Genomic DNA, 24,571 nt, shown 5'->3' on the forward strand with positions numbered 1-24,571 from the left:
TGCAGCGCAGGTCAGACCTGTACCCCACTTCTTCACTACTTGTCGTGTAGCTGTTACCTGACTCTGAGTGTGTGTGTGTGTGTAGGGGTTGGTGGGCATTCAGCTCTTTTTATTGACATGATCACCAAGTGCACAGGAAAGGCTGGGTTACTGATTATAGGTGATGTTTGTAGTTTGTTTGTGATAAGACTGCGACTTTAAGCACAAAGTCCTGCCAGGTACGACGGAGCGCCGGCTACTTTCAGACATCACCGACATCCGTCACAGGAGCTCTGCCCCGTCGCAGGTAAATATTCTTCAGGTTTTTAATTTATGGCACTGTTTTACTTCACTGAATGTCATTTCTATTTTGAAATTTTTGTTGATTTTTAGCCTTTTAGTCACTTTTATTAAAATGAAGACTTAAAATGACATTTGGTCCTCTATTGGATAATCACTGACTCAAATAATAATAATAATAAAATATATATATATACATATATGTATATATATATATAAATATATATATATATGTATATATATAATTTTATCATGTGACTGTTTACCTTGTTAATGCTGTTCCAGTACTGCAAGGTTAAAGAAATTAATTTTGATTTTGATTTTTTTTTATATTGATTTCAAACCTCTCAGTTGCTTTTAAATGTAGTTAATTGTGAGTTAGGATTTGAGCTTTTTTTTTTCTTTGTTCTGTGCAAAGTTCTGCTCCAGTGTTTTTGTTCTGAAATTGCAGCAGGGGGCGTTCAGCCAGGGCATTATAACTTACTGATGTGGTGCAAAAAAAAAAAATGCATATATTTAATTTTAACACTTATAAAGGCCTGGATGGTTGTATTGGTGCCTGGAGTGGAACCACCATCCGTCTGGGTGACGGATCATAATCCCATCTCCTTGTTTTTCAACAGGACTATCTGTGTTTTCTTTTGGGCCTCCTTTCGTCCGCCCAGAGCACGGCAGCATCATGAGTGTGGAGTCCAAAAAACCACGTGATGGTTGCTGCTCAAAGCTCAAGGTTGGAACCCGTTTTTTTTTTTCCCAGTGTTTTAATGTTGGGAATTTTAGACATTGCTCAACAGATGAAGACGTGTGTTTTCTTACCTTATTTCTCCCAGTATTTCTCCGGACCTTACAGTACCTGCGGTGCATCTGCATATACTGACCCTATAAATCAGAGTTATTGGTTTGATTAGAATATTGGAAAAAAAAACCCCACCAGATCTTCCTTTATGAACCTCCATGTTGCCTAACCTTTACAGGAATAAGTGCTGGGTAAGTTAAGTTACGTTAGGCAGTTATCACAACAGAATCAATGAATAATCCGTGACCTCTGAGCTGGAGTGAATCCCTTTCAATTTTTATCTATCTTTGGACAAAGCAATGTCTGCACACGCTATTTGTACTGGCAATGCAAACAGATCACAACGGCCCAGTGACCTCCGACACAGGATATGAATGAATACACACACACATATATTTGTATATTTATATATACATACATATATGTATATATTGATATATATTTGTATATATATTTATATATATATTTATATATATTGATATATATATGTGTAGTGCATACTGTATATATATGTATATATAATAGTGATTTTTTTTACATATACACATATATTTATATTATATATTTATTTATTGTACATATTTATATATCTACATATATATGTGTGTGTGTATTTAAGTACATATATTTATATACTGATAGTGAACCTTTGTTTTTGTACAGACAGCACATGAACATATCTGCAGATATATGTCTATGTATATGTATATATTTATGTATATATTTATATATATTCATTTATATATTGAGTGAATGTTAGGCCATTGTTCTAGGTGAGGTGTTGAGCAAATGAGTACTTTCTCTCTGATGCGTACTCACTGACTCACAGGCGTTAGCTCAACATGTAAATGAATGTAATCCGATCAGTTTCAGTGGACGGTCGTTACGTCATGACGGTGTTGATCAAGTCTTCAACACTTTTATACCCACGGTTACGTCATGACGGTGTTGATCAAGTCGTCTTCAACACTTTTATACCCACTCTACAAAACTCCTCCTTTCTATTCTGGTCGTCTTCACGTCCACAAAGACACGGGGACGGCCGCTTTTGACATCGTCTTCATCTGCAACTGTCACACAATCACCGAGTGATTGAACTATTAGTTTAGACCTGTGGTTCTCAGCCCTTTTTAAGGGACGTAAACAATTGTATGAAAATACAGACATAAAAACAACTAAATTCAAAACCATTCAATTAAATAAATAAATAATGTATTAAATGCATTATCATTAAATCATTTTCACCTTCTGCTATGATTCAAAAATCAATAAAACACCTGTATGTAAATATATAGATTTCTCATGCATTTCTTCACAATTCAATTCTCAATACACCCACTAGGGGTACGGGAACCTCCATTTGGGAAGTACTACCAAAAACTAGCACACGTTATTCAAGTAGATGCAGGAAAATACGCTGATTCATCTTCAGAACATACAGTTGTTATTTTCTGTTTATATAATACCCAAAAATACAAATGTTCCAACGACGTGTCCGTGTTTTCCAGCTCTTCCTGGTTTCTCTGTCTTTCGTATATTTTGCAAAAGCCTTCGGTGGAGCCTACATGAAGAGCTCCATCACTCAGATCGAGAGGAGATTCGACATCCCCAGCTCCCTGATTGGAGTCATCGACGGCAGCTTCGAAATGGGTTCTTGTTCCGTCCCTGACCACGACACATAAAATCAGCCGATCCAGAGTTATTCACTCCGTCTGTGACTAAACCTTTTTTTTTTGTCATCTGTCACTGGCAGGAAACCTCTTGGTCGTGGCCTTTGTGAGCTACTTTGGCGCTAAGCTCCATCGTCCCAGGCTGATCGCTATTGGCTGTGTGATCATGGCGTTGGGATCTTACCTCGTGACTCTGCCTCACTTCCTGCAGGGGCTGTTAGTACAACGCTCACTTCATGTTTATCATTTGTCTCGTTTTCTATAGTCTAGTCACATGCCCTGGATGTTTCATGGTTCCCAAACCTTTTTTTGACCTTTGACCCAATTTTGACACCCCAAAATTCTTGTGACCCTAGAGACATTTTACTTTTCTAGATATCATTTAGAAATCATCATTTTAAAAAGAATAAAAAATTAGTTGAAATTAAATAAATAATCTATTAGATGTTTCATGCGACCCTATTTAGGGCCTCGACCCTAAGGTTGAAAACATTTTTCAAGTGAGTCTAAACTAGTGGTCACCAACGTGGTGTTTGGGGACCACTTGTTGCCTACATGGACCACCTGAGGCAGTGTTTCCCAAACTTTTTTCTGGGGACCCATATTTTGAAAAGTCACTAACCTTCGTGACCCAAGTCAATAGATTTTATTCGTAAACTACTGGGAAACATGAAGAAAAAATCTCTTGCAACCCAGTCTTTGGGAAACATTGACATTGGATTGTGTTCTAAAAGTAAAAACTTGTCAACAAGGCTAGACTTTTTGAATCAGTTAAACTGATAATGATGTTGAAGTGAATTTTTGTATTATAATTTTTTTTTTATCATGACATTATTCAGGAAGTGTGTATCAAACAAGTAAAAAAAGGATCTTCAAAAAGGTCGTTGACCTCTACTGTTATTGTCATCTATGTTTGTATGTTGTATTTTTCTACTGTTGACTCTATTGTTGTTCAGCAGATGTGAGGTCAATGAGGTCAACTCTCTGTGTTAGCAGCGACACATGTCGGTCTTGTCCTACATCCTGTCTGTTATGTCACCAGATACCTGCAGATATTACATGTGTAAAGTACCTTCCTGTAATCACAGTACACAGTACTACATCAGGAGAACTTCTCTTCTTCATTCATTCGTCAGGTACAAATATGAGACCAGTGTGACTCACAGCTCAGACATCAACAGCACTGACACCATCCTGCCCTGTCACTCCAACCACAGTACACAGGCAGCTCAGGATTTACTGCCCAAAGCAGGTAAAACTATCAAAATACACAAACAAGTACTATTTTAAAAAAACATTTCCAGATCTAATTTGGAGTTGAATTCTTCTCAGGATGTGAAAAGGCAGCCGGTTCGTCCATGTGGATTTATGTATTCTTGGGTAACATGCTGCGAGGAATCGGCGAGACTCCCATCGTGCCGTTGGGTGTCTCCTACCTGGACGATTTCTCCAGAGAAGAGAACACGCCCTTCTATTTGGGTTAGTGATTTTCTGGACGATCTGTGCTCCGGTATGATTTTCTATATTCTACATTTTATCCATCACCTCCTTTTCTTTCTTTCCTCAGCCTGTATCCATACGGTCGGGATTTTAGGACCCATGTTCGGATACCTACTGGGATCCTTCCTAGCTAAGATCTACGTGGACGTTGGGTTCGTAGACTTGGGTATGTGGAGGTCCAGAATGTGACGGTGATTTTTTTTGCCTCAGTGAAAAATTTTACAATATTTCAACTTCTGGCCCGGGGGTCACTGACAGCCCAGGAACCGATTACACTCGGTCCGCAAGAAGAGTCAACGACAAGGTTTAAAAAAAGATGGAGGGTTTAGTTTATTAAAATGTCTTATAATTTTTAATAACAAAAAACTACAGTTTTAGAAATGTCCAATGAGACTATCGTCCAACTTCCTGCTCACTTCTCCTCTTCACAGACACCATCGCCATCAACCATAAGGACTCCCGTTGGGTGGGGGCCTGGTGGCTCGGCTTCATAGCCACTGGAACCGTGATCTTTCTGGCCGGTATTCCGTTCTGGTTCCTGCCCAAGTCTCTGCCCAAACAGGGCCAAGAGGAGAGTCAGAGTAAGAGCACAGAAATTACCTCGGTGGCAGAGCAGGAGAACTTCCTCCCGGAGCAGAGCCAGGACCAGGAGGAGAAGGAGAAGCAGGTCTCATTTCGGGAGATGGCTAAAGGTACGGTGCAGCCGCAGTAAAAAAACTAATCATCCAATCAAAGTCAATCAATGAGTCAGAACATGTAGTTCAGTCTAAGTAAGACCAGGACCAGTGGTTTACAACCTTTTTTTGACCCCCTTTTGTGACCCCATTTTGACATCACAAATTTTTGGCAACCACGGAAACTTTTTTTTTTAGATCCCGTTTTTAGTTTTGATTTTCCCAGCGCCAACACAGATATATTTATATGCTGCATTTTATTTGAACTCGGTTTTTATTTGTAATAGTTAAAAAAAATCTGAGGTTTAAGATGTGTGTGGTGTTTTAGTTCAAAAAATATTTTTTTATCAGTCATTTGATTTTTATCAATTAATAGACCTTTCAGGTGACCTCATGTGGGGTCACGACCCCCGTGTTGGAAAACACTGGCCTAGACCCACATATTTATCACCCTGGTTATTGAACATAAAACAGTAGCTACAGATAAAATAGATAATTATTATTTAAATATTTATGATTCTCCTTATAATTATCTGAATGGCCTTTTTATGTTTTGTTTTGTTTTTTTGCAGATGATGTAATGCAATTCATCAACCAATTATAACTGAATGCATCATTATGTTAAACATAAAAAACAAAGTCATTATTTTTGGCCTCTCTTCTCTCTTTCTTGCCCCAGACTTCGTCCCGTCTCTGAGAAGACTCTTCCGGAACAGCATCTACACACTGATGATCATCACCCACCTGGTGGCAGTAAATGGCTTCATCGGCCTGATCACCTTCAAGCCCAAGTTCCTGGAGCAGATCTACGGCCAATCAGCCTCCAGGGCTACTTTCATCATCGGTAACGGCCCCATTCACTCTGCTCTCCCTGTACTTTGGGGCAAGAAGGCGCTGAAACAATGATGTTGTTGAAGGGAAGTGTGATTGTGGGAGATAAAGTTGACCTGGAATGTGAGCTCCACGCAGCCATCTGTGGACTTTGTGTTGGAGTGTCCCAGTAAAAGTTTCAGCCTTCAGAGTTGAATAAGCTCTTTATGGCTGTTTACCAGCTCGTCTCAGACGGGGGTTTAGTTTGTCAAGGTGAGTGGTCTCTGGAGGTAACCCCGATGACCGGAGACAAGTACAAGGACTTTAAAAAAACCACATAGATTAACGAACAAAGACAATAAATTCATGACGATGAATGTTCAAATATTTAGTTGCAATAATTTAAGTTCTAAAACACCACTTGAGATGTAGATGAAAAAGTATTTTTTTAAAGGTATTGAAAACATTTTCAGCACAGCATGTAGTTACCTTACCCCTCCTGTAGGGGGAACCAGACACATCCACACTCACACCTGTGACCCATTTATAGCTAGAAGCAGAAAGACCATCAGTTACCACTGGGAGCAAGTTGACGATCATCTGTTTTTAGGCAGTGGTTCCCAAAGTGGGGGGCGGGTACCTCTAGGGGACACAGAGCACGCAGTCCTTTTTTTGGTTTAATGAATATAGTAGTCTAGTAGAAATGACTGAGTTTTAAGGTCAGTGGAGGTTCAGTGAGGCAACCACCGCTGTGAGGCAGGGGCTCCTACCACTTTACCACTGTGTGGCCCTACTGTGGCGTTAGGCTCCCTCAGAAAAAGAGAAAATCTAAGCACAGGGCAGCGTCCTGTAAGTGAAAACACCACCACAGTATTGCAGTAAACCTAAGAAACTATGTAGAGTAATTGATTATTAATTTAAGATATTCTAGCAAATTCTACTTTTAAGTTACAACAACTTTTGAACGACTCTCGAACACCAGCCGTTTTCCCACCACTGCATCGTCTTATATCTTCATCAGTTGCTTATACAATACCAATGTTTGTCCTGTGTGGATGGGTGGGTCCTACAGGAATCCTCAACCTACCGGCTGTGGCTCTGGGCATCATCACAGGAGGTTACATACTGAAGCGGTTCAAGCTCGGCATCATCGGAGCAGCCAGGGTGGCCATCTGTACCGCCTTGGTCTCCTTTTGTCTGCTGGCCATGCAGATCTTCATGCACTGTGACAACACAGAAGTGGCTGGTCTCACCGTTTCATATCAGGGGTGAGTGGCATGTTGGCAGCCGACGCTGTCATGGTCTGGAAAGATTCTTTTTTAAGGGACATAGTCCTGAGATGGTATTATTGTAGACCGAACTTGGCACAGATTGTACCATCAGTGGACCCCAACCTCTCTTTGCGACACAGATCAGATTTACGCAAAATATTTTTTTCCATGAACCAGTGACAAGAGTTTGTGTATGAGAAGTTACGGGAAGAACAAAAAAAGAACATACTGTACATGCATACATATATATAAACTGTATATATGTTTGTGCATATGTATGTTTATATATGTATATGTATTTGTGTATATATATTTATGCATATATGTTTATATATGTATATATATTTGTGTATATATATCCACATACATATATATGTATGTGCATGTATATGTTTATATATGTATGTATATTTGTGCATATATATGTTTATATACGTATATATATTTGTCTATATATATATACATATACATGTATGTGCATATATGTTTTTTTTTCTTGTTTACTTACTAGCGACTATAGGTCTATATGTAAAAGTATTAAAGAAAACCAAAAAACTAATTTCAACCCTGTCTGTTTATGTCTGCTCCAGAGTTTCTCATGTGTCCTACAACCAACAGACTTTGGTGTCCCAGTGCAACGTGGGCTGCACCTGCTCACTGAACCACTGGGACCCGGTGTGTGCCGATGATGGGATGACTTATGTTTCCCCCTGTCTGGCCGGCTGCCAGACCTCCACCGGCGCTGGCAAAGACATGGTGAGGCAACCGCCCCTTATATTTGTATTAAATTGTGGCGTTGCGGACCTGGACAGGTCTCAGCTGAACTTGTTCAGTTTTTTAACATTATGTAAAAATATTTAGGAAAAGAATGATCAGATACCTCCATGGACCTATTAGGGGCCACGCACCCTATGTTGAAGACCTCTAATCTGAAGAATATAAATATTAAAAATTAAAAAATTAAAAATAGATTTAGACAAACCGTCTAACTAAAGTAAAGTATGTTTTAAAAACAAAGGTTTTTAATTTTTTTTCTCTGCAGATGTTCCATAACTGCACCTGTGCAGGACAGATGACTCCGGGCTTGAACACCTCCGTAGCTCTGGGCCAGTGCAGTAGGAGGAGTAGCTGTGACAGGCTGTTTAAAATCTACATGGCCATGTCTGTGTTCGGTGCCTTTATATCCGGATGTGGCGGAACACCGGGATACATCGTACTGCTGCGGTCAGAAATACTCTTTCGATATATGTACTGTACTACAGCTATCATAGCTACTACTTTAATGTTTATATTTCTGTGTTTTTTTTCCCTAATTTGATCCCCATTCCAGGTCTATACAGGTGGACCTGAAGTCTCTAGCCTTGGGAATGCAGACACTGATCGTGAGAACCTTAGGTGAGTGTGAGAACCGGAGTGACTGATCCAGTGTTTCTCTGGTCTGTGTCCTGAGGAGTGGGTTCTCCGTGTCTCCTCAGGTGGAATCCCTCCTCCCATTTACTTTGGAGCACTCATTGACCGAACCTGTTTGAAGTGGGGGACGAAGCAGTGCGGAGGTCGAGGAGCGTGTCGGCTCTACGACGCCAACACCTTCAGGTAGTGAAGTGACTCATGGTCCTGTGTTTGGTCGCTGGTCTGGTCGAATTGAAGTGTTTTTAAACAGTTTTCCAGTTCTCTGAAACTTACAACATAACTCAAATATATCATACTTAGCAAAATATATTTAGTGCAATATATCTTTGTTGTTATTTGACTGGTCTAAATATATCAGGCGGGGGTGGTCTTTTAGTGAGACCTCACTTGCTGAGGGTCAAAATATGGTCCTAGAGTGTGAGATACCAGTGAGATACCAGTTTGGTACAAGTGCGATACTAGTATAATACCAGTGAGATACCAGTGTAATACCAGTGAGATACCAGTGTAATACCAATGAGAACCAATGGGTCAAAATATGGTCCTAGAGTGTGAGATACCAGTGAGATACTAGTTTGGTACAAGTGCAATACTAGTATAATACCAGTGAGATACTATTGTCAACTATCTAATATATTTCAGTCATAAATCTAAATCCTTCCCCTCTTCCAGAGTGACATACTTGGGGCTGATTAATGGATGCTACTTCCTGTCCAATATCCTGTGGGGCGTCCTCTATTTCTTTATTGTCAAGCGACAAAAGAAGTTGTCCCTGAAGAAGCAGGACAAAGAGAGTGGACCTGAGGGCAACGGTGCGGCCAATGGACACGCCCGCATCAGCATCATTAAGGACACGGAGGACACGGACAGAGAGAGCACCATCTAGGGTGGCTCAGCAGAACAACATGACTGTGAAGATAAATAAATACTTAAAGAGCCGGTGGTGATGACACTGCACCCAGACTGGAGCCAACGCAGCAGCAGCGGTACAGTGTCCACACTTAAAGTGACTTTTAGATATATAAATAAATGGACTCTATACTGTAGTCCAGTCCAGTGGTTCTCAAACTTCGAGTACCACCACTGTGCACCCAACAGTGAACAGGCCACAAGGGGGAGCCCGTGTACCATGAGTGGTGTGCGTACCACCGTTTGAGAACCACTGCTGTGGTCCCTACAGTATACAGCCACACTGATGTAAGTACAGAACAGTGTGTTGTTTCATATGCTATTTTTTTTGTATTTGTTACTGACAGTGATTTTGTCATGGTTTTTCATCGTGTGCAGGTTCTACTACAGATGAACTGTATTATAAAATATTCACTGAGGTCGAGTGGGTAAACATAAGCGATATAGTGAACAAGAAAATTAAAAAACAAATCATCACCGAGACCGTAGACCAGGGTTTACCAAACCCAAGTCAACAGACATTATTCGTTAAAGCGAGACAACCCCCCCAAAAAATCTCTTGTGACCCACTTGAGGGTTGCGACCCAGTCTTTGGGAAACAATGCAAAGCAGAGAGACTTTAACCACTGGTCAGGTTTTGTTACATTCAGTTGAAGGGTTAAAAATAGACACAAGAACTCCTAACAACTCTGTCTGTCCACAGGGCTAACTTCTCACCGTGTTTTTGCACATGCTAACCGTTAGAAAACCTGTTGTGGATTTTAATCATTCTTCAATCATCATAAAAAAATTCTTCATCTTCAGTTTCCTAGTCGACAGTAGAACTGTTTCATCCAGGTTCTTCCAGAAGGTATTCAGTTCTATTAGCCACGTGCTAGGTCTCAGATCACTTCAAGAGTGTGTACTTTAGGATGTGTTTTCTTGCAAAACCAAAATATTAAAGTATTTTTCTTTGAGCTTTAGGCTCACGTGCAGCTTGTACTACTAGTACTACAGTACAACAGTCTACCATTATCAGCACTGTACCTACAGTGGGGGCAGAGTGGGGCCTGACTTATGACACACTGGTTGTTACATCACATCACTCATATCACATGAGCAGTGAAGGTGGGGATCGTGGACCCCGTCCAGCCTCTGGTTTGTTTGGAACGGTTTCTCATGAACCCTGTCTCTCACCGTAGTGGTTTCAACCGTGGGGGAAATTATTCAAATACTGGGATGAAGTTGATTAGAACAGAAAAATATATATTTTAGAGGTAAATGTTTTAAAAATGTCAATATATTGGACTTTTTTTTGTACATTGTTAATTGTAAAAAAAGAAAAAAATCAGGAAAACATTAAAGACATTTTTCACAAAACTAACTTGATGTTTTTATTTACTATTTTACTATTATTTACTTTTTGAAAGGCAATGATAACCATCTATATATAGATGGTTATATTTGTCACTCAAATATATATGTTAATATATACAGTATTTGTTATTATGTGTTTGTGTGTATAAATATACTTATACATATATATGTATATGGGTCCATATATGCAAATATATACAATATACTGTATAAGCTGTGAAGTAGGCTTCTTTGTACTACAGCACACCCTGCAGGCCAATATGGAAATAATGGTTTATAATATATTTGTAATAGTAATGTTCAAGTTCAAGTTCAAGTCGCAAAAAAAAAAAAGTCACAAATATGTTTCGGGAAAAAAAAAAATCCAACGAGCCACAGAGTACAGTAATACAGTTCTACACACGAAAATAAAAAATCACAAATATGTTTCGGGAAAAAAAAAAAAGTACAGTAATACAGTTCTACACACAAAAATAAAAAAGAATCTTATGCCGACCTGATGACTACAGTTGGAGTATAGTGTACGTACACAGAATACACAGAATGTACTGTGTGTGTGGAGTTGTGGGAGAATACATGGGAAAAACAGGCTCCACTGTTCCTGTTCAGGAATGTACGACTTAGTCCTAATCTTTGGGATCTGTGGGGGGCCGGTGGTGACTGTGTCACCTGCCTGGTCTGTGAGGGTCCAACTTTAATGTTTATATGATCTTACAGCCAAATGAAATGATCAAAATGAAATCATTTAAATCCAGGTTTAACACCGGACGTTTTCAGAGGGACACGATAAAAATCCAAAATAGAAAAAAAAAATCCAACTGTGTCTCATGTTTGACCACGTGACAGTAAAATTGAAAAAAAAAAAAATCCTAGAGCAGAGTTTGGAGTTATAAATCTGTCTCAGGCCCTCAGACCTGGCCCCCAGTCTCCTGTTGCTGCCCCCCCTCCTGGCTGGCATGTGTGTGGAATAGAAATGTGTGAGGCCTTTTGTCCAGCTTGTTCCAGGGAACTGTTCTCTGCTCTTAGACGAGGGAGAAAGGGAGAGAGTCGAAACCAGAGTCCAGTCCCTGGAGTCTGGACGTACACAGTCATCAGGGTTTTTTTTTTTCTTCACTGGTTGTTTTCGTTGTTTTGTATCGTCTCTGTGATGAGTGACTCCAGATCTGAGTCGACTCAGTAACCAGAGCAAATGTGAGGTGAGGATTTCTGGACTTATCGTTAAAGGAGGAAACTTCAGGGTCAGAATGAAGTCAGCGCTGGTGACTGGACACTGCTGAGGACAAACGCTGGTGGAGTCCACGCAGGTACGGTGTGGTTTTAAAGTTTCTCCACAAACGTGTGACTCTGAAAATTCAACCTTTTCTATCAATGAAACTGCTTTTATTTACAGTTGACATCAATATTTTTGTACTATTTTCAAAATTTAAAAATGTCTAATAAAGAGTTGAAACACAAATACATGGTTGTATTTCACAGTTAGCGTTATTGGAAAGTTAGCAATAATATATAAATTGGTAAAAAAAAACGTATTTTAGAGTAAGTGCATTTTATTACATATTCCATTTTTTGGATTTTTTATCATTTAATATGTGATTCAGAGCTGGAGTTATTGTGTTAATTATGTTTTATTTTCATCAGGAAAATAATTTTGTCATGGAGGCGGCCATATTGGATTGTTGTGTTTTCAGACCGGCCCAGAGTAGTCAAACAAACAAAAAGTCAACTCAAACCTCCATATTGTTAGTTAAATGTTTTGTCAATTATTTAGATAACTGCTGATTAGCTTGGCCTTTTATTAGTCATCACTTTTACTATCTTTCTTTTCTTTTTTCTTTTACAGACACAAACACAGCAGAATGGAAGAAGCACCAGTGGACAGACACAAGATGGACGGTCACCAGACCGCGGGCGTCTCTGACCAGATGACCCCCAAACGCCCCTGCGTCTCCACACTCAAAGTACTTGAACTGTCTGTGGCTCAACACTTCACCGCTGGTTGATTAAATCTGTTCATGTACAGAGTGAAGTTCACGTCTGATTTCCCACAACGTTGAACATCAAAACGCATCAAAAAGTTCTCTTTAAAGAACGTCATATCAACAGAAGATGATGTGTTCACGTCAGATCATCACAGTTTGTAAAAACAATCCCAGCGACATTCACGATCTCAGGGCTGGAGTGATTGCAGCAGCACTCGGGTCTTCGTCATTGTCATCATTGTCATCATAAGCAGCAGGAAGTGAATGTGATTTTTCCCCCCCTGTCAAAAACAGAGCAGGAGACTGAGCTAACCTGAGAAAAGCCGACGTCGTATTTTAAGTTTTCTGGGGCTATTGCGCCCAATTACTTGACTTAAAGGCACAGAAGTTAACCGTTACACATTTGAAACAGAAGGAAGATCAAACCAGAAGCAGCAGAGTGACAAACAATGGCTAGGAAACAATAAAACCGAGACAAAACACAACACAATGACAAAAAGGGAAACTATAAATAAAACAAAAAATCAAACAAAAAACGTGAAAATCTAAAGTCCACATTTAGCGGGGTTTGAATTAAGATTCCTTGTAAATAACTGCCATTTTTCTCCAAAAACGGTAAAAGTTAAAAATATAATGACCTCCGATTTTATATTTTTTCTTATATCATATATATAATATAAAATATCACATTTCCTCTCATTTCCAGATGTTTATCCTGGCTCTTTCGTTTGCCTCCTTTTCCAAAGCCCTGGCCGGGACCTACATGAAGACCTCCATCACACAGATCGAGCGACGGTTCGAGCTCTCCAGCACACACATCGGACTCATCGACAGCAGTTTTGAAATGGGTACCACAACTTTTAACTCGGGAATGTTTTTTTTTTAATTATGATTTTCCACAACGGTCAAATTAATCTTTTTTCTGTTGTTTTTATTTATTTATTTTTTTGGTTGACTTCATCGGAGTTAGGCAACCTGCTATTCCTGGCGGTGGTCAGCCATTTTGGGGCCAAACTGCATCGACCCAGACTTATTTCGGCGGGTTGTTTCCTCATGGCAGTTGGATCTTTCCTCACGGGCCTGACACACTTCTTCATGGGGAGGTTCATATAAACAAAAGCTAATTTTATTAAAACGGTAGTTTTAAAAAAACAACAAAAAACTAGTGTCATCAATCTTCTTGACAGATATACATACAGCACCGTCGTCCAGGTCTTTCAGAATGACAGCGCGAACATCGCTGCCTGTGCTGATCCTCTGAACGTAGAGGCTGGAATTCCGATGGAACTTCCTTTGGAAGGAAATAAAGGTAATCTTGTGATTTATTCTATATAAATATATTTTTTAATCTAGTTGTCTTTTTCTTTGTTTTTAAATCACAATCAAGAAGTAATGTGATCTTCCTTCGTTGTTTGCTACCACCTGCTGGCCTACAGTATATACCAGCGTGACCAATGTGCCAGAAAGTGGATAACTAAAAAGTCTGTTTTTCTCTCTAATTTACATTAACAATATTCCCATTATATAATAAAAAAGTGAAAATAAAAAATTAGATAAAAAGTAAAAAAACGGTTTAAATGTCGTTGTATTTATATATACAACAGAATCTGTCCTCTGAATTCATCCCATTTGTACAACCTCCAATCACAAGCCCCATATCTTTTACCACCAAGCCACAGTGTAAAGTTATTTGGTCCAAAGTCTAAATTTACATAATCGCAAAAAAAATTACAGTCTCTTCTGAAATAAAAAGTATGTTATTGTTACTTCTCATAGTCAACCATTCACACCAAAATTCACACCTGTGGTCCATTTTACTCACCAGTTTACACTGGTCTCAGCTGCACATAACTGGATGAAGCCAAATGGAGAGACTGTACGTAAACATAACACCGGGTTAAATCCGAAGTCAGCAGATTTTTCAGCCGTCTCAGGAATGCGTTGATCCCACTCTAATCCTAAAAGCCACCGACGTCCCGTGAATTCACTGCTGGAAGACGAAAGTCTTTAAAAGTATCAACACTAAAGATAAGTCCCGATCGTGACACAATCTCAACACAGGCTCAGAATATATTAAAAAAAAAAACAACATCTCATCACTGCTTTCATCAGCGAAGATCACAGTTCAGAAGCCCACACCATCAGTGATCAGTCTATATACAGAGTGAAGAGCAGAAAATAATACAGCGCAGCATCAGAGAAACATCAGACGGTTATATATATGCTAATAACCTCACTGTTGATTTTCCCCTTCTTTTATTTTTCCCACTATTTTTGAGGAGCAGCCAAACCCGCTCTGCAGAAATGTGTTGGCGTTAAAATGGAGCTCTTGTTCGCCCCCTTTTTTTGAGCTGTAATTAAGTTTTATTCGCACAAAAAAACATGTCGCGAACCCTGAGAATGCATCGTACAGATGGTCCTACATTTAAATACGATGTTTTTTATTATTATTATTTTTCTGGGAGCACAAAAGGTCGGAGCAGAACCAAAATCAGAATCCTTTCAAATAAAGATTCTCAGCAAAAATCATAGTGTATTCAGTCGTGTGGTTTAAGGCAGACGTCGTTGTTTTTATCTTTGTGCTAACACAGAGTTGTTGTTGTTTTTGTTAGGTTTCTTTTTCTGACCTTTGGAAAATGCAGCAAAGTTCTCATTTGGATAGGTTTTCTGTAAAAAAAAAGGAAAAGCTACAGCACAGACGTAGATATTATTAATAATAATGATAATATTAATAACACTTTTTAAAATTTTTATTATGATATAATTTCCTTTATTTTATTATTATTGTTGTTTGTATTATTATCAAAAAGAAAGAAAATAAGTTATTTTTAACTAAATTAGCGTTACGTTGTCCCATATTTTTATTCATTAATGTGTTGTCCATCCTGGCAGATCTTTTTAAAATTTGTGGGAGGAGGAGGAGGGCGTTACTAAGTTACTAAGTTCTTGTCTGTGTCGATAAACAGCCTGTGTGAGAGAACCTGGAACCCACATGTGGATCTACGTGTTCCTGGGGAACGCTCTGAGGGGAATCGGAGAAACTCCCGTCACTCCTCTGGGCATCTCTTACATTGACGACTTCTCCAAACCTGAAAACTCTCCCTTCTACATCGGTAAGACGTTGCGTTCAGGTGCTGTTTGTACCTCTGGACACTAGGTCGTGCTGTTTTTTTTCTATTCACCTGTCGGATGTGTTGTGTCTTTGGATCGGCAGCCTGTCTGCAGACCATTTCCTTTCTCGGCCCCATGTTTGGTTTCCTCCTGGGTTCTTACTGCGCCAGACTCTACGTGGACATTGGATTTGTTGATCTGGGTAGGTCTGAATCACCGTTTTCATATCGGATATTGCCAAAAAGTGAATATCGGACATCCCTAATGATGATGAATCGACATGATACTTATTTCAAAGTAAAGTGTCCTACCATCTGACAAATATAATTGGTGACCCCTGGTCTATGAGACGATGACTGGCAGAACAAAAAACCTATAATTGGTGACCCCTGGTCTATGAGACTGGCAGAACAAAAAACCGTCCACTAGGTGGCAGCAGACACCATTCCAAGGTCTCAGTTTATTGCACAAATTCAGATTGATCAGCAGCTTACATGATGTTTGGGAAAATTTTCATACCCATAAAAAAATAATGTCTTGATATAACTCAAGAGCCTTATGTTGAACTAAAACTCTCTCTTTTCCTTCAGAAAGCGTGACCATCACCCCTAAAGATTCCCGCTGGGTTGGTGCCTGGTGGATGGGCTTCATGGTGTCCTCTGCTCTCCTGCTCATGTCCAGCATTCCCTTCTGTTTCCTGCCTCGCTCTCTGCCGGTGAACGAGGAACTCCGAGACAAGTCGTGTCCAAAACAGACGACGGGAAATGGGACAAACGGTGGAATGGACGACAATCACAACCTCAAGTTAGGAGACATCGCAAAAGGTACATAATTTTGGATTTTTTTTTTTTTTTTTTTTGAGTCCTTGTCCAGAGCTGATGTTGACGGTGTGTGTTGTTGGGCAGGGTTCCTTCCGTCACTGAGGCGACTCTTGGGAACTCCTGTTTACTTCCTGCTTCTCTGTGGAAGCATCCTGAAGTTCAACTCTTTAATCGGACTGTTTACCTTTAAAGCCAAATACATGGAGCAGCAGTTTGGACAGTCGGCGTCCAGAGCCAATTTCCTCATAGGTAAAATGACGTAGCAGGTCTGTTCATTACTGCATGAATTCACCATGACTTATATATATGACTTTATGAGACTTTAGCCTGGGCTTTACAACTGGATGGTGATGTCTGTTTTGTGGGGGAGCAACAGCTGAAAAAAAATAAAAAAAATTACAAGATAAACCGAAATCTTCAAAGAAAATTTGCCACATTTGATGTCTGTCGCCATCTAGTGGCATTAACTGAAATTACAAGCAATTCATTACTACGTATCAAACTGAAATGATTAAATCAGCCTTTACCAGATCTCCACCAGTGTATAGCAGGATTTACCAGATCTCCACCAGTGTATAGCAGGCCGGATCAGAAAGCCTAGTGTGCTGTGTCTGGCCCACGGGCCATAGTTTGCCTATATCTGTACTAGAAAGCTGTGGTATTTTGTTGTTGTTTTTTTTTCTAGGTGTGTTGAACCTCCCAGTGGTGGCGCTGGGGATCTTCCTGGGCGGGCTGCTGATGAAGCGCTACAAGCTGAGCGTGGTGTCAGGAGTTCAGCTCTCCTTCGCCACGTCCTTCGCCGCGTACCTCCTCCTGCTGCTGCAGTTTGGCACCAAGTGTGACAACATTCCCGTGGCTGGGCTCACCGTCTCATACAACGGGTTGGTGCTGAGAAAAGACGTAGTCTGAGTCTGAATTTGAAATGACCTCATGTTTACGCGACCGTTTGGCCCTGCAGGACGGAGGGATTGTCGTACCACAGTGAAATGCTCTTCTCAGAGTGTAACACGCACTGTTCGTGTTCGGCTGAGGAGTGGGATCCAGTCTGCTCCGACAGCGGCATCACCTTCATCTCCCCGTGTATGGCTGGCTGCCTCAGCTCCAGTGGATACGGAAAAAACACAGTAGGGAACAGCACAAGAATTCAGCAAAATACACTGTCAACCTACTGTTAGACCAGGGTTTCCCAACCACTGTCCTGCGGCACATTAGTGTGCCGTGAGGAGAATCACCTTTACCGTGGAAAAGTGACAAATGTCACTTAATCTGTCAGAAAACAAAATAGTTATTTACAATTTTTTTTAAATTTTACCAAGGAAATGCTTTTGTACATTCCCATTAAAAAAACCACTCCAAACTGCCATCAATTTTTTTTTTAATCTTCTGCACCTCCTAGTGGCAGCTTATGCATGCACCACACTTTTGGAATCCCTGCTATAAAAAAAAACAAAAATGAGAGAGAGACTCAGAGCTGTTGAATGAGATTTTTTTTCAGTCTTTCTTCAATTTCTGCCTGTGTATCAGTGTTGTGTTTAACTAAACAGGCCCAGGATTCACACTAAATAAAGAGTAAATAAATTGAGAGTGAATTAAAGCTAAAAGATCACTATATTTTGTTATATATTCTTTTTGTGACATTTTTGTTTGTTTGTTTTGTTTTGTTTCACGTACATTTTCCGACAGGGTGTTTGCGTATCTGTCTCTTTTCAACAGGTCTTCCACAACTGCAGCTGCGTGTCTGTGTCCTACCCAGCAGGGAGCAGCACTTCAGTGAAGTTGGGCCAGTGTCCACACACCAAGAACTGTGGCCGCAGTTTCACCTCCTACATGGCCGTGTCTGTCCTCAGCTCCTTCATCAACTCACTGGGAATCACTCCTGGCTTCATGGTCATCATACGGTCTGTGGTGGCATTTTGGAGAAGAAGAAAAAAAAAACACACTCCAATGATTGTGATTAGACTGACACTGTGGACATTTTTGGAATTGCAGATGCATTGCCCCGGAGCTCAAATCGCTGGCGCTAGGGATTCAGACCTTGGTCACGAGAACTCTGGGTGAGTCCTTTTTGGTTGATTTATAGATTAGGGGGCCCCAGCTCCTGGTTCGGGGAGCGGTGACAGTCTGTAGGGCATTTGGTGTACTTCAGTTTACTTCGTTTCAAAAGAATCCAATCTGTTAATGTTTCAAACCAACAGGTCAAAGGTCATTCAGACTCTGATACTAACAGAATAAAGTCTAAAATATGTTTTATTTTGAAAATTTAAAATCATTGATCCTTCAATGAAGGCACAGTATCACTCGTCCGCAGTAACGGCCGATACCGGCCGACTGGTCCATGGTGCTACAGTAAAGGACCCCTAAAAGGTTGGGCACCGCTGCTATAGACCACTTAAAGACATGGACGTAGCCATCCTGTTCCAAAAGGTTAAATATATAAATATTTGTATCTGTAAAGTTTAAGTTGATTTTCATCTAAACTGCACTTTGACTCTGAGACTCTGTCCACAGCGGGGATTCCTGCCCCGGTGTATTTCGGGGCTCTGATCGACTCGACGTGTCTGAAGTGGTCCTTTAAGAAGTGTGGGGTCAGGGGGGCGTGTCGTATGTACGACTCGGACATGTACAGGTGCGTCACAGTCGTGGCTTCCTGTCCTCCAGGTGTGTTATCCTTCACCTCCTGACACCGTTGTTGTTCCCATTCTCAGGCTCATCTTCCTGGGTCTGATCACGTGCCTCAGTGGTTCTTCGTACGTCTTCATCATCGCCATCATTGTCCTGTTAAAGAGACAGTCTCGCAAACCGCAGCAGGTGAACGCGCCGCCATCAAAAACTGCGGTCGTCGAAGTTGAACTCAAGACCGCAGCCGTCGACGGCCAAAGCCAGCTCAGTGTTGGCAGAACTCCCAGGATGCATCACGGCCCAAGTATATGGACGACGATGGTAAAAGACACAGACGGCGCACTGGAGGAGCAACGGTGTGGACGGCTGACTACAGTCCAGCTGTGTCCTCCTCCTCGAGGAGGAGGGTTGGACATGGACAGGCTGAACAGAGAGGAAGAAGAAGAGAAAAAGGAGGAAGACCGGATTTCTAACAAGACTAATGCACAGTCGGGAAGAGATGAAGACGACGTGAACCAGACGGTAAAGAAAACTGAACAGCACAAAGACAGAGAGAACAGAGAAAACTAAAGACTTCAAGAAAGCCAAAAGGGAATACTGATGACATCACTGGCTGCAGGACACATTTATTTTTTAATGGCGGTTCTGTCGGACCTTTCTGAACGTCACAGTGTCCTTTTTCTGAACTTGGACCAGTAATTTAGACAAAAACATCTTCATCACATAGAACAAAAAAATAAAGAAATGGAACAGAAGTAAAGAAGAATAATCCTGCCTCGAAGGAAATGTCAATATTTTCAACAGGTGTTGACGCTCCCTTACACCAGACCTGGTTAATAAGACACAACAACGTGTCAGAAAAAATTGCTGTTAAACTTAAAACACCTTTAATGTTTCAGAGCGATGGTTCTCAAACTTTGGTACGTGTTATTGGTTGTACATAATGTCTATATACACTTTCAATGAAGGTGCAGTAGTCCATATATTTTGGCCACTTGAGGGCAGCATAATGTATTGCAAGCATCGCCGCTGTTGAGATGCCACTGCCTGTTTTTTTTTTTTTTTTGTGGGAGTCGTTAGAATTGATCGATGTGTCGATAAAATCACTTTAAATTGATCAAAATATAGAAAATGAAAAAACAAGTTCAAGCTTTGGTTAATAAATATTTGATTAATTAAATTGTGTTTTTGCGACAATGACTGGTGAGGTGTAAAGTTTAATCTATAGATAATTTTTTAAAAACTATATAAATGACGTGACTGTTTATACTTTCTTCTCTTTGAATCATTGAATTGAATGATCTTTCCTCACGGTGGCGGCTGTGGTTCGCGTTTGTATTGAACTTCTGCAGCTGTGTGAACGTGTGCGCGCTCAGTCATTAGAGACCGTTACCCAATGACTACTTATCAATTAATCATTGCCTGATGACACTTGACCCCTGACCTGTTCACTGCTCAGGGAATGGTAATGAAGCAGCTGTAGTGGTCCTTTAAACAGAGACGAATGTGAGGAAAGAGCTCAGAAGAAACAAAGAAAAAATCTCTGAAGTAAAGTTCCCTTCAAGGAATGTTTTTTATTTTTGAAATCTAGTTGGAAAAATTAGGATTTGATCGTTTATTCTGTCGTCATTTACAGTTGATGAGAGGATGAATTCAGGAGAATATGGCAGTGGCGTCGCTGCTGCTGCTGCTGCTGCTGATGTGTCGTCATTAGAAAATTACAGGAAATAAAGGGAGGTGTTTATTGGACCTCGGTGGGTTTAGGGTCTCACTTGTCCATTAGGACTGCGCTGCGTCTCTGCGGTGAAAACCACCTGCACTCGTCGCCGTCGTCGTCATCTAATGCCTTTGGTGGCGTTTCCACAGTGAGATGAGATTAAACGATCGCAGCGTTAGCGATCGGACAAATTAGAGACACAGCGTTCTAGATTTGTTTTTGGTTTTTTGTTATAATAATATGTCACAAAACGGGAGAGTATTTGAAGCGGATATTTGAACAAATAAAATCCGATGGTCTGCTAGAGGTCCCCACTCCAGTGGTTGTGGACCTGCGAGGTAAAAGACCATGAGCAGAGCTAAGGTGTGACTGTGATGTTTGATATGAACCTAGTTTATATGGATGAGCCACAGTCACGTGTGACTGTGATGTTTGATATGAACCTGGTTTATATTGAAAAAGTTCTGAGACAGATGTCACATCAAATATTTTTTATAACATTTCATTTTCACATTGTAGTGTGGCCTCCAGGACTCAAGGTGTCATTGTTTTGGGATTTTTTTTTAAATGCAGTTATTTGAGAAGTAGTAGTTTACAATACTTCCCCGTTGAAGTAAGAAAGGGTTTAATTCTGGTTGTTTGACGTTTTTAATGAAAAATCTGAACAGAAATTCTGTCTTAGAACTTTTTGACTTACTTTTCTATATCATTTAAAACATTTTCTCAGGAACTTTTTACCCATGCACTCTGGCCGTTCACATGCCGGCCGCACGCCTGTTACGTGTGGCCCTCATGTTGGACCTCCTCTTCATTACCTGCTTGGTCTTTGTTTATGACGTGTCCCATCAAAAATAATGAGACGCCATTCATTATTGATGACCGTTCATCCTTAAATCAATTATTCATCGTCATTAAAGCCCAGGGGGCGCTGCTGAGGCCAGAGACGGCTGACCTGAAACTTTCTCACCTGTCTCCAGGTATTAAAAAAAAACCGACGACGACAGCGTCCTTCTCCCTGGTGTGGGCTTCGTGGCAGGTCAGCGATGACGAAGACGATGCTGAGGACGGTGACGTACAAATGTGTGTGTGTCGTGTCAAAGTTTCTGTATTTTTTTTGTGCGTGGTCGGGTTAAAGCTGAGGGTCTGTGTTTACATACAGCATATAAGACCCCTACTGGCTGTTTTTTTTTTTTTAACGCCCCCACCCGTTGCACTCTGTGTGAATGAAAATTCACAGCTATATTTGGAGAGAGCTGATGTCACAAGTGCTTTGAGCCGGGAGCCTATAACTGTTGCAGTGGTTGGTGTGACAGGCTGACAGAGGCTGACAGAGGCTGACAGAGGCTGGACGACTGCTCCCCTGACGGACTGGGATCTGCCGGCTGCAGGAGAACAACACAGAAGTGAGTCAAGCTTTTTATTCAAAGTCTTTATTAATGTCTCACTTCATTAGACTTGATGATTAGTTTTTTTATAATATTTATATTGATTGCAATAATTCACGTAATGTTTTTTTAAAAAATTTACCCCATGTAATAACATCCGTGGTGTTGGTTAAACTGTAAATGATTGTGTCTGTTGTTCCAGTTTGATTTTCTCTCATTCTACAGACGCTGTTGTCTGTTGTTTTCATTTAATTTCATTAATTAAAATTTCAAAGAGAAGCAGAAAAATAATAACTATAGAATACATGTTTTGAGTTTAGTTGAACTGTTCACCACAACCAGGGAAAACAAAATTATTATTTCAAAAATCAAGTCAAGTCGAGTCAATAGTTTTTTGTTTTTACTATTGTCACTAACGATGAATTTAAAACAATGATTAGATTAAATTAGATTATTTTGTCTCTGTGACTGCCATACACTCTATGATGATTCTATTTTCATTTTAATAAATATATTATTTTTTAAATTATTTTTAATTGATCTTATGTCATTTTATTTATTGTTATTATTATAAAGTGATATTATGGAAAGAGAACATTACCTGTGCTGTTTTTTTTTATATATATATTCAGTTATTATTGATGATCAACTCCCTCCGTGTTCCTTGTGTTCTCTGTGTTCTCTGTGTTGGTTCAGTTCTCCGTTCTACACCATGTTCAACACGAAGGTTCCGGCGCTTCTGCTCCTGCTGCTTGTGCTGCTGCACGCGGTGACCTCTGCCCCTCACTACAGGTACACACCCACATAACAAAATAAATATTATTTTCTTTTTACTATCAGTCACAGAAACTGGTCCGAACATCAGAGTAGAACCGTCAGAACCGTCAGAACCAGAGAGAAGAAAAACTGAAATGATCCCCAGGTGAAGCAGCAGATGTGCGGCCGAATATCATGGAAAGTGTCTCGACTCTAGAGGCTGTTCTGCACGAGGGGCAACAGGGGCAACGATGTGACTCCCACTCCAGGGGTGGAAGTCACATCGTTGACTGTTGAAGTACTTCATTGTTCACGCCTTGGGGGGGGCAGCAGAGTGGCCACTTTCCTGTCTAACACTCTAGGACTGCAGTGGCTGTGTTGACAAGAGTATCATGAGCTATCACTGTAAAACTGTTTGGCCTCACTTCTCTCTCTCCCTCCTTCCCTTCCCTCCTCCATCTATGATTCAGGCACTTCACTCCCAGCTCATCCACCGAGCAGGAAAGTGCTCTCCCGGATGACGAGGGCTGGTTACCTCCGGGGCTAATCACTAACCCATTCCTGGGCATTATGGAGAAACGACCACAGAGGGGGGTCGGGGGGGTGAACAGGTAACAGCTGTTCCGTCATAACAGTAGAAAATGATTTAAAAAAAACAAAACAATAAAATGTTATGATTTAAAAAAAACAAAACAATAAAAAACGGCCTCTTGTCCTTATGTTTCCTCGGTTCTTCTCGTCCTCTCGTCCTGCAGCCACCGCCTTGAGAAGAGGAAGTGCAACACCGCCACCTGTGTCACCCAGAGGTTGGCAGACTTCCTGGTCCGCTCCAGTAACACCATCGGTACAGTCTACGCGCCGACCAACGTGGGATCCACCGCCTACGGGAAGCGGAGCACGCTGTACCCCAACTACCTGCCTCTTTAGAGCAGAAGAGCCGGTGTTCTGACGTCATAACCAGCCGTTCAACGTTACAAAGACTCGAAAGTGGCGTAAATGTTTATTTTGTACTTGATAAATTAAACCGCCTTTATTTAAATGGCCGTATCCTGTTTTTTTTAACGTGTTAAACTTTCACTTCGATGTTTGTGTTTCCATGATGTGACATGATGTAAATAATATTTAAAAAAACATGAAGAAATAAAACAATAAATAAAGGAAAGCAAATGTAAAGATATATTCAATATAATTATTATCTGTTGTTTTGATAATAAAAACACGTATTTAAAACCATGTGTGTCATGTGTAACCAGGCAGATTTGTTTTACTGTCACAAGGTAAACGAACTAAAAAAGGTTTTCAAATACACAATAGAAAAAGTACTCGTTAAATTAAACTAACTTAATGGTTAAACTTATTACAGTGCAAAGAACTTTAGTATCCAACCCAATATATAGATTTTGCAATATATAAATTTTATTAATCTCTTTATAACTGACCCTTATTTTGTCTAGACTGGATAAAAATGATACTATTATATTTATATGGTTTTTTTATTATTATATACT

General features: G+C 40.3%; 3 protein-coding genes across 4 annotated transcripts; all 3 read left to right on the forward strand.

The window, feature by feature from the left end:
• The first annotated feature begins 16 nt into the window (after window positions 1-16).
• Window positions 17-10,658, forward strand: slco1d1 (solute carrier organic anion transporter family, member 1D1). The gene is made up of 15 exons (XM_008315910.3): window positions 17-286; window positions 903-1,009; window positions 2,584-2,725; window positions 2,829-2,961; window positions 3,882-3,997; window positions 4,078-4,224; window positions 4,313-4,411; window positions 4,677-4,937; window positions 5,599-5,763; window positions 6,802-6,997; window positions 7,591-7,756; window positions 8,043-8,224; window positions 8,331-8,395; window positions 8,476-8,593; window positions 9,083-10,658. Exons 2-15 carry the CDS (start codon window positions 959-961, stop codon window positions 9,294-9,296), a joined length of 2,055 nt encoding a protein of 684 aa, XP_008314132.1. The 5' UTR covers window positions 17-286; window positions 903-958; the 3' UTR covers window positions 9,297-10,658.
• Window positions 10,659-11,181: 523 nt separating this feature from the next.
• slco1e1 (solute carrier organic anion transporter family, member 1E1) lies at window positions 11,182-21,319 on the forward strand. 2 transcript variants are annotated; one of them, XM_017034828.2, is made up of 15 exons: window positions 11,182-11,979; window positions 12,516-12,633; window positions 13,361-13,502; window positions 13,625-13,757; window positions 13,842-13,963; window positions 15,621-15,767; window positions 15,869-15,967; window positions 16,356-16,589; window positions 16,671-16,835; window positions 17,272-17,467; window positions 17,545-17,710; window positions 18,300-18,484; window positions 18,576-18,640; window positions 19,095-19,212; window positions 19,292-21,319. In XM_017034828.2, the coding sequence occupies exons 2-15, from the start codon at window positions 12,532-12,534 to the stop codon at window positions 19,773-19,775; spliced, it is 2,358 nt and encodes a 785-aa protein (XP_016890317.1). In that variant the 5' UTR covers window positions 11,182-11,979; window positions 12,516-12,531; the 3' UTR covers window positions 19,776-21,319. The 2 variants fall into 2 exon arrangements, with proteins under 2 accessions (XP_016890317.1, XP_016890316.1); XM_017034827.2 differs by lacking the exon at window positions 11,182-11,979 and having other exon boundaries at window positions 12,233-12,633.
• An 862-nt stretch (window positions 21,320-22,181) lies between these two features.
• Window positions 22,182-24,102, forward strand: iapp (islet amyloid polypeptide). The gene is made up of 4 exons (XM_008315924.3): window positions 22,182-22,325; window positions 23,004-23,099; window positions 23,534-23,674; window positions 23,819-24,102. Exons 2-4 carry the CDS (start codon window positions 23,020-23,022, stop codon window positions 23,988-23,990), a joined length of 393 nt encoding a protein of 130 aa, XP_008314146.1. The 5' UTR covers window positions 22,182-22,325; window positions 23,004-23,019; the 3' UTR covers window positions 23,991-24,102.
• The last annotated feature ends 469 nt before the right edge of the window (window positions 24,103-24,571 follow it).

Source organism: Cynoglossus semilaevis, chromosome 8 (genome assembly GCF_000523025.1).
Source record: "Cynoglossus semilaevis isolate Cse_v1.0 chromosome 8, Cse_v1.0, whole genome shotgun sequence".
NCBI classification, from domain to species: Eukaryota; Metazoa; Chordata; class Actinopteri; order Pleuronectiformes; family Cynoglossidae; genus Cynoglossus; species Cynoglossus semilaevis.

Coding starts and splice junctions, on each gene's coding strand:
- slco1d1 (XM_008315910.3), top strand. CDS start 959: ATGAGTGTGGAGTCCAAAAAACCACGTGATGGTTGCTGCTCAAAGCTC. Junction 1,010..2,583: donor GTTGCTGCTCAAAGCTCAAG/GTTGGAACCCGT, acceptor CGTGTTTTCCAG/CTCTTCCTGGTTTCTCTGTC. Junction 8,396..8,475: donor ACTGATCGTGAGAACCTTAG/GTGAGTGTGAGA, acceptor GTGTCTCCTCAG/GTGGAATCCCTCCTCCCATT.
- slco1e1 (XM_017034828.2), top strand. CDS start 12,532: ATGGAAGAAGCACCAGTGGACAGACACAAGATGGACGGTCACCAGACC. Junction 13,964..15,620: donor TCCTTTGGAAGGAAATAAAG/GTAATCTTGTGA, acceptor GTCGATAAACAG/CCTGTGTGAGAGAACCTGGA. Junction 17,711..18,299: donor GTGGATACGGAAAAAACACA/GTAGGGAACAGC, acceptor TCTTTTCAACAG/GTCTTCCACAACTGCAGCTG.
- iapp (XM_008315924.3), top strand. CDS start 23,020: ATGTTCAACACGAAGGTTCCGGCGCTTCTGCTCCTGCTGCTTGTGCTG. Junction 23,100..23,533: donor ACCTCTGCCCCTCACTACAG/GTACACACCCAC, acceptor TCTATGATTCAG/GCACTTCACTCCCAGCTCAT. Junction 23,675..23,818: donor GGGGTCGGGGGGGTGAACAG/GTAACAGCTGTT, acceptor CTCGTCCTGCAG/CCACCGCCTTGAGAAGAGGA.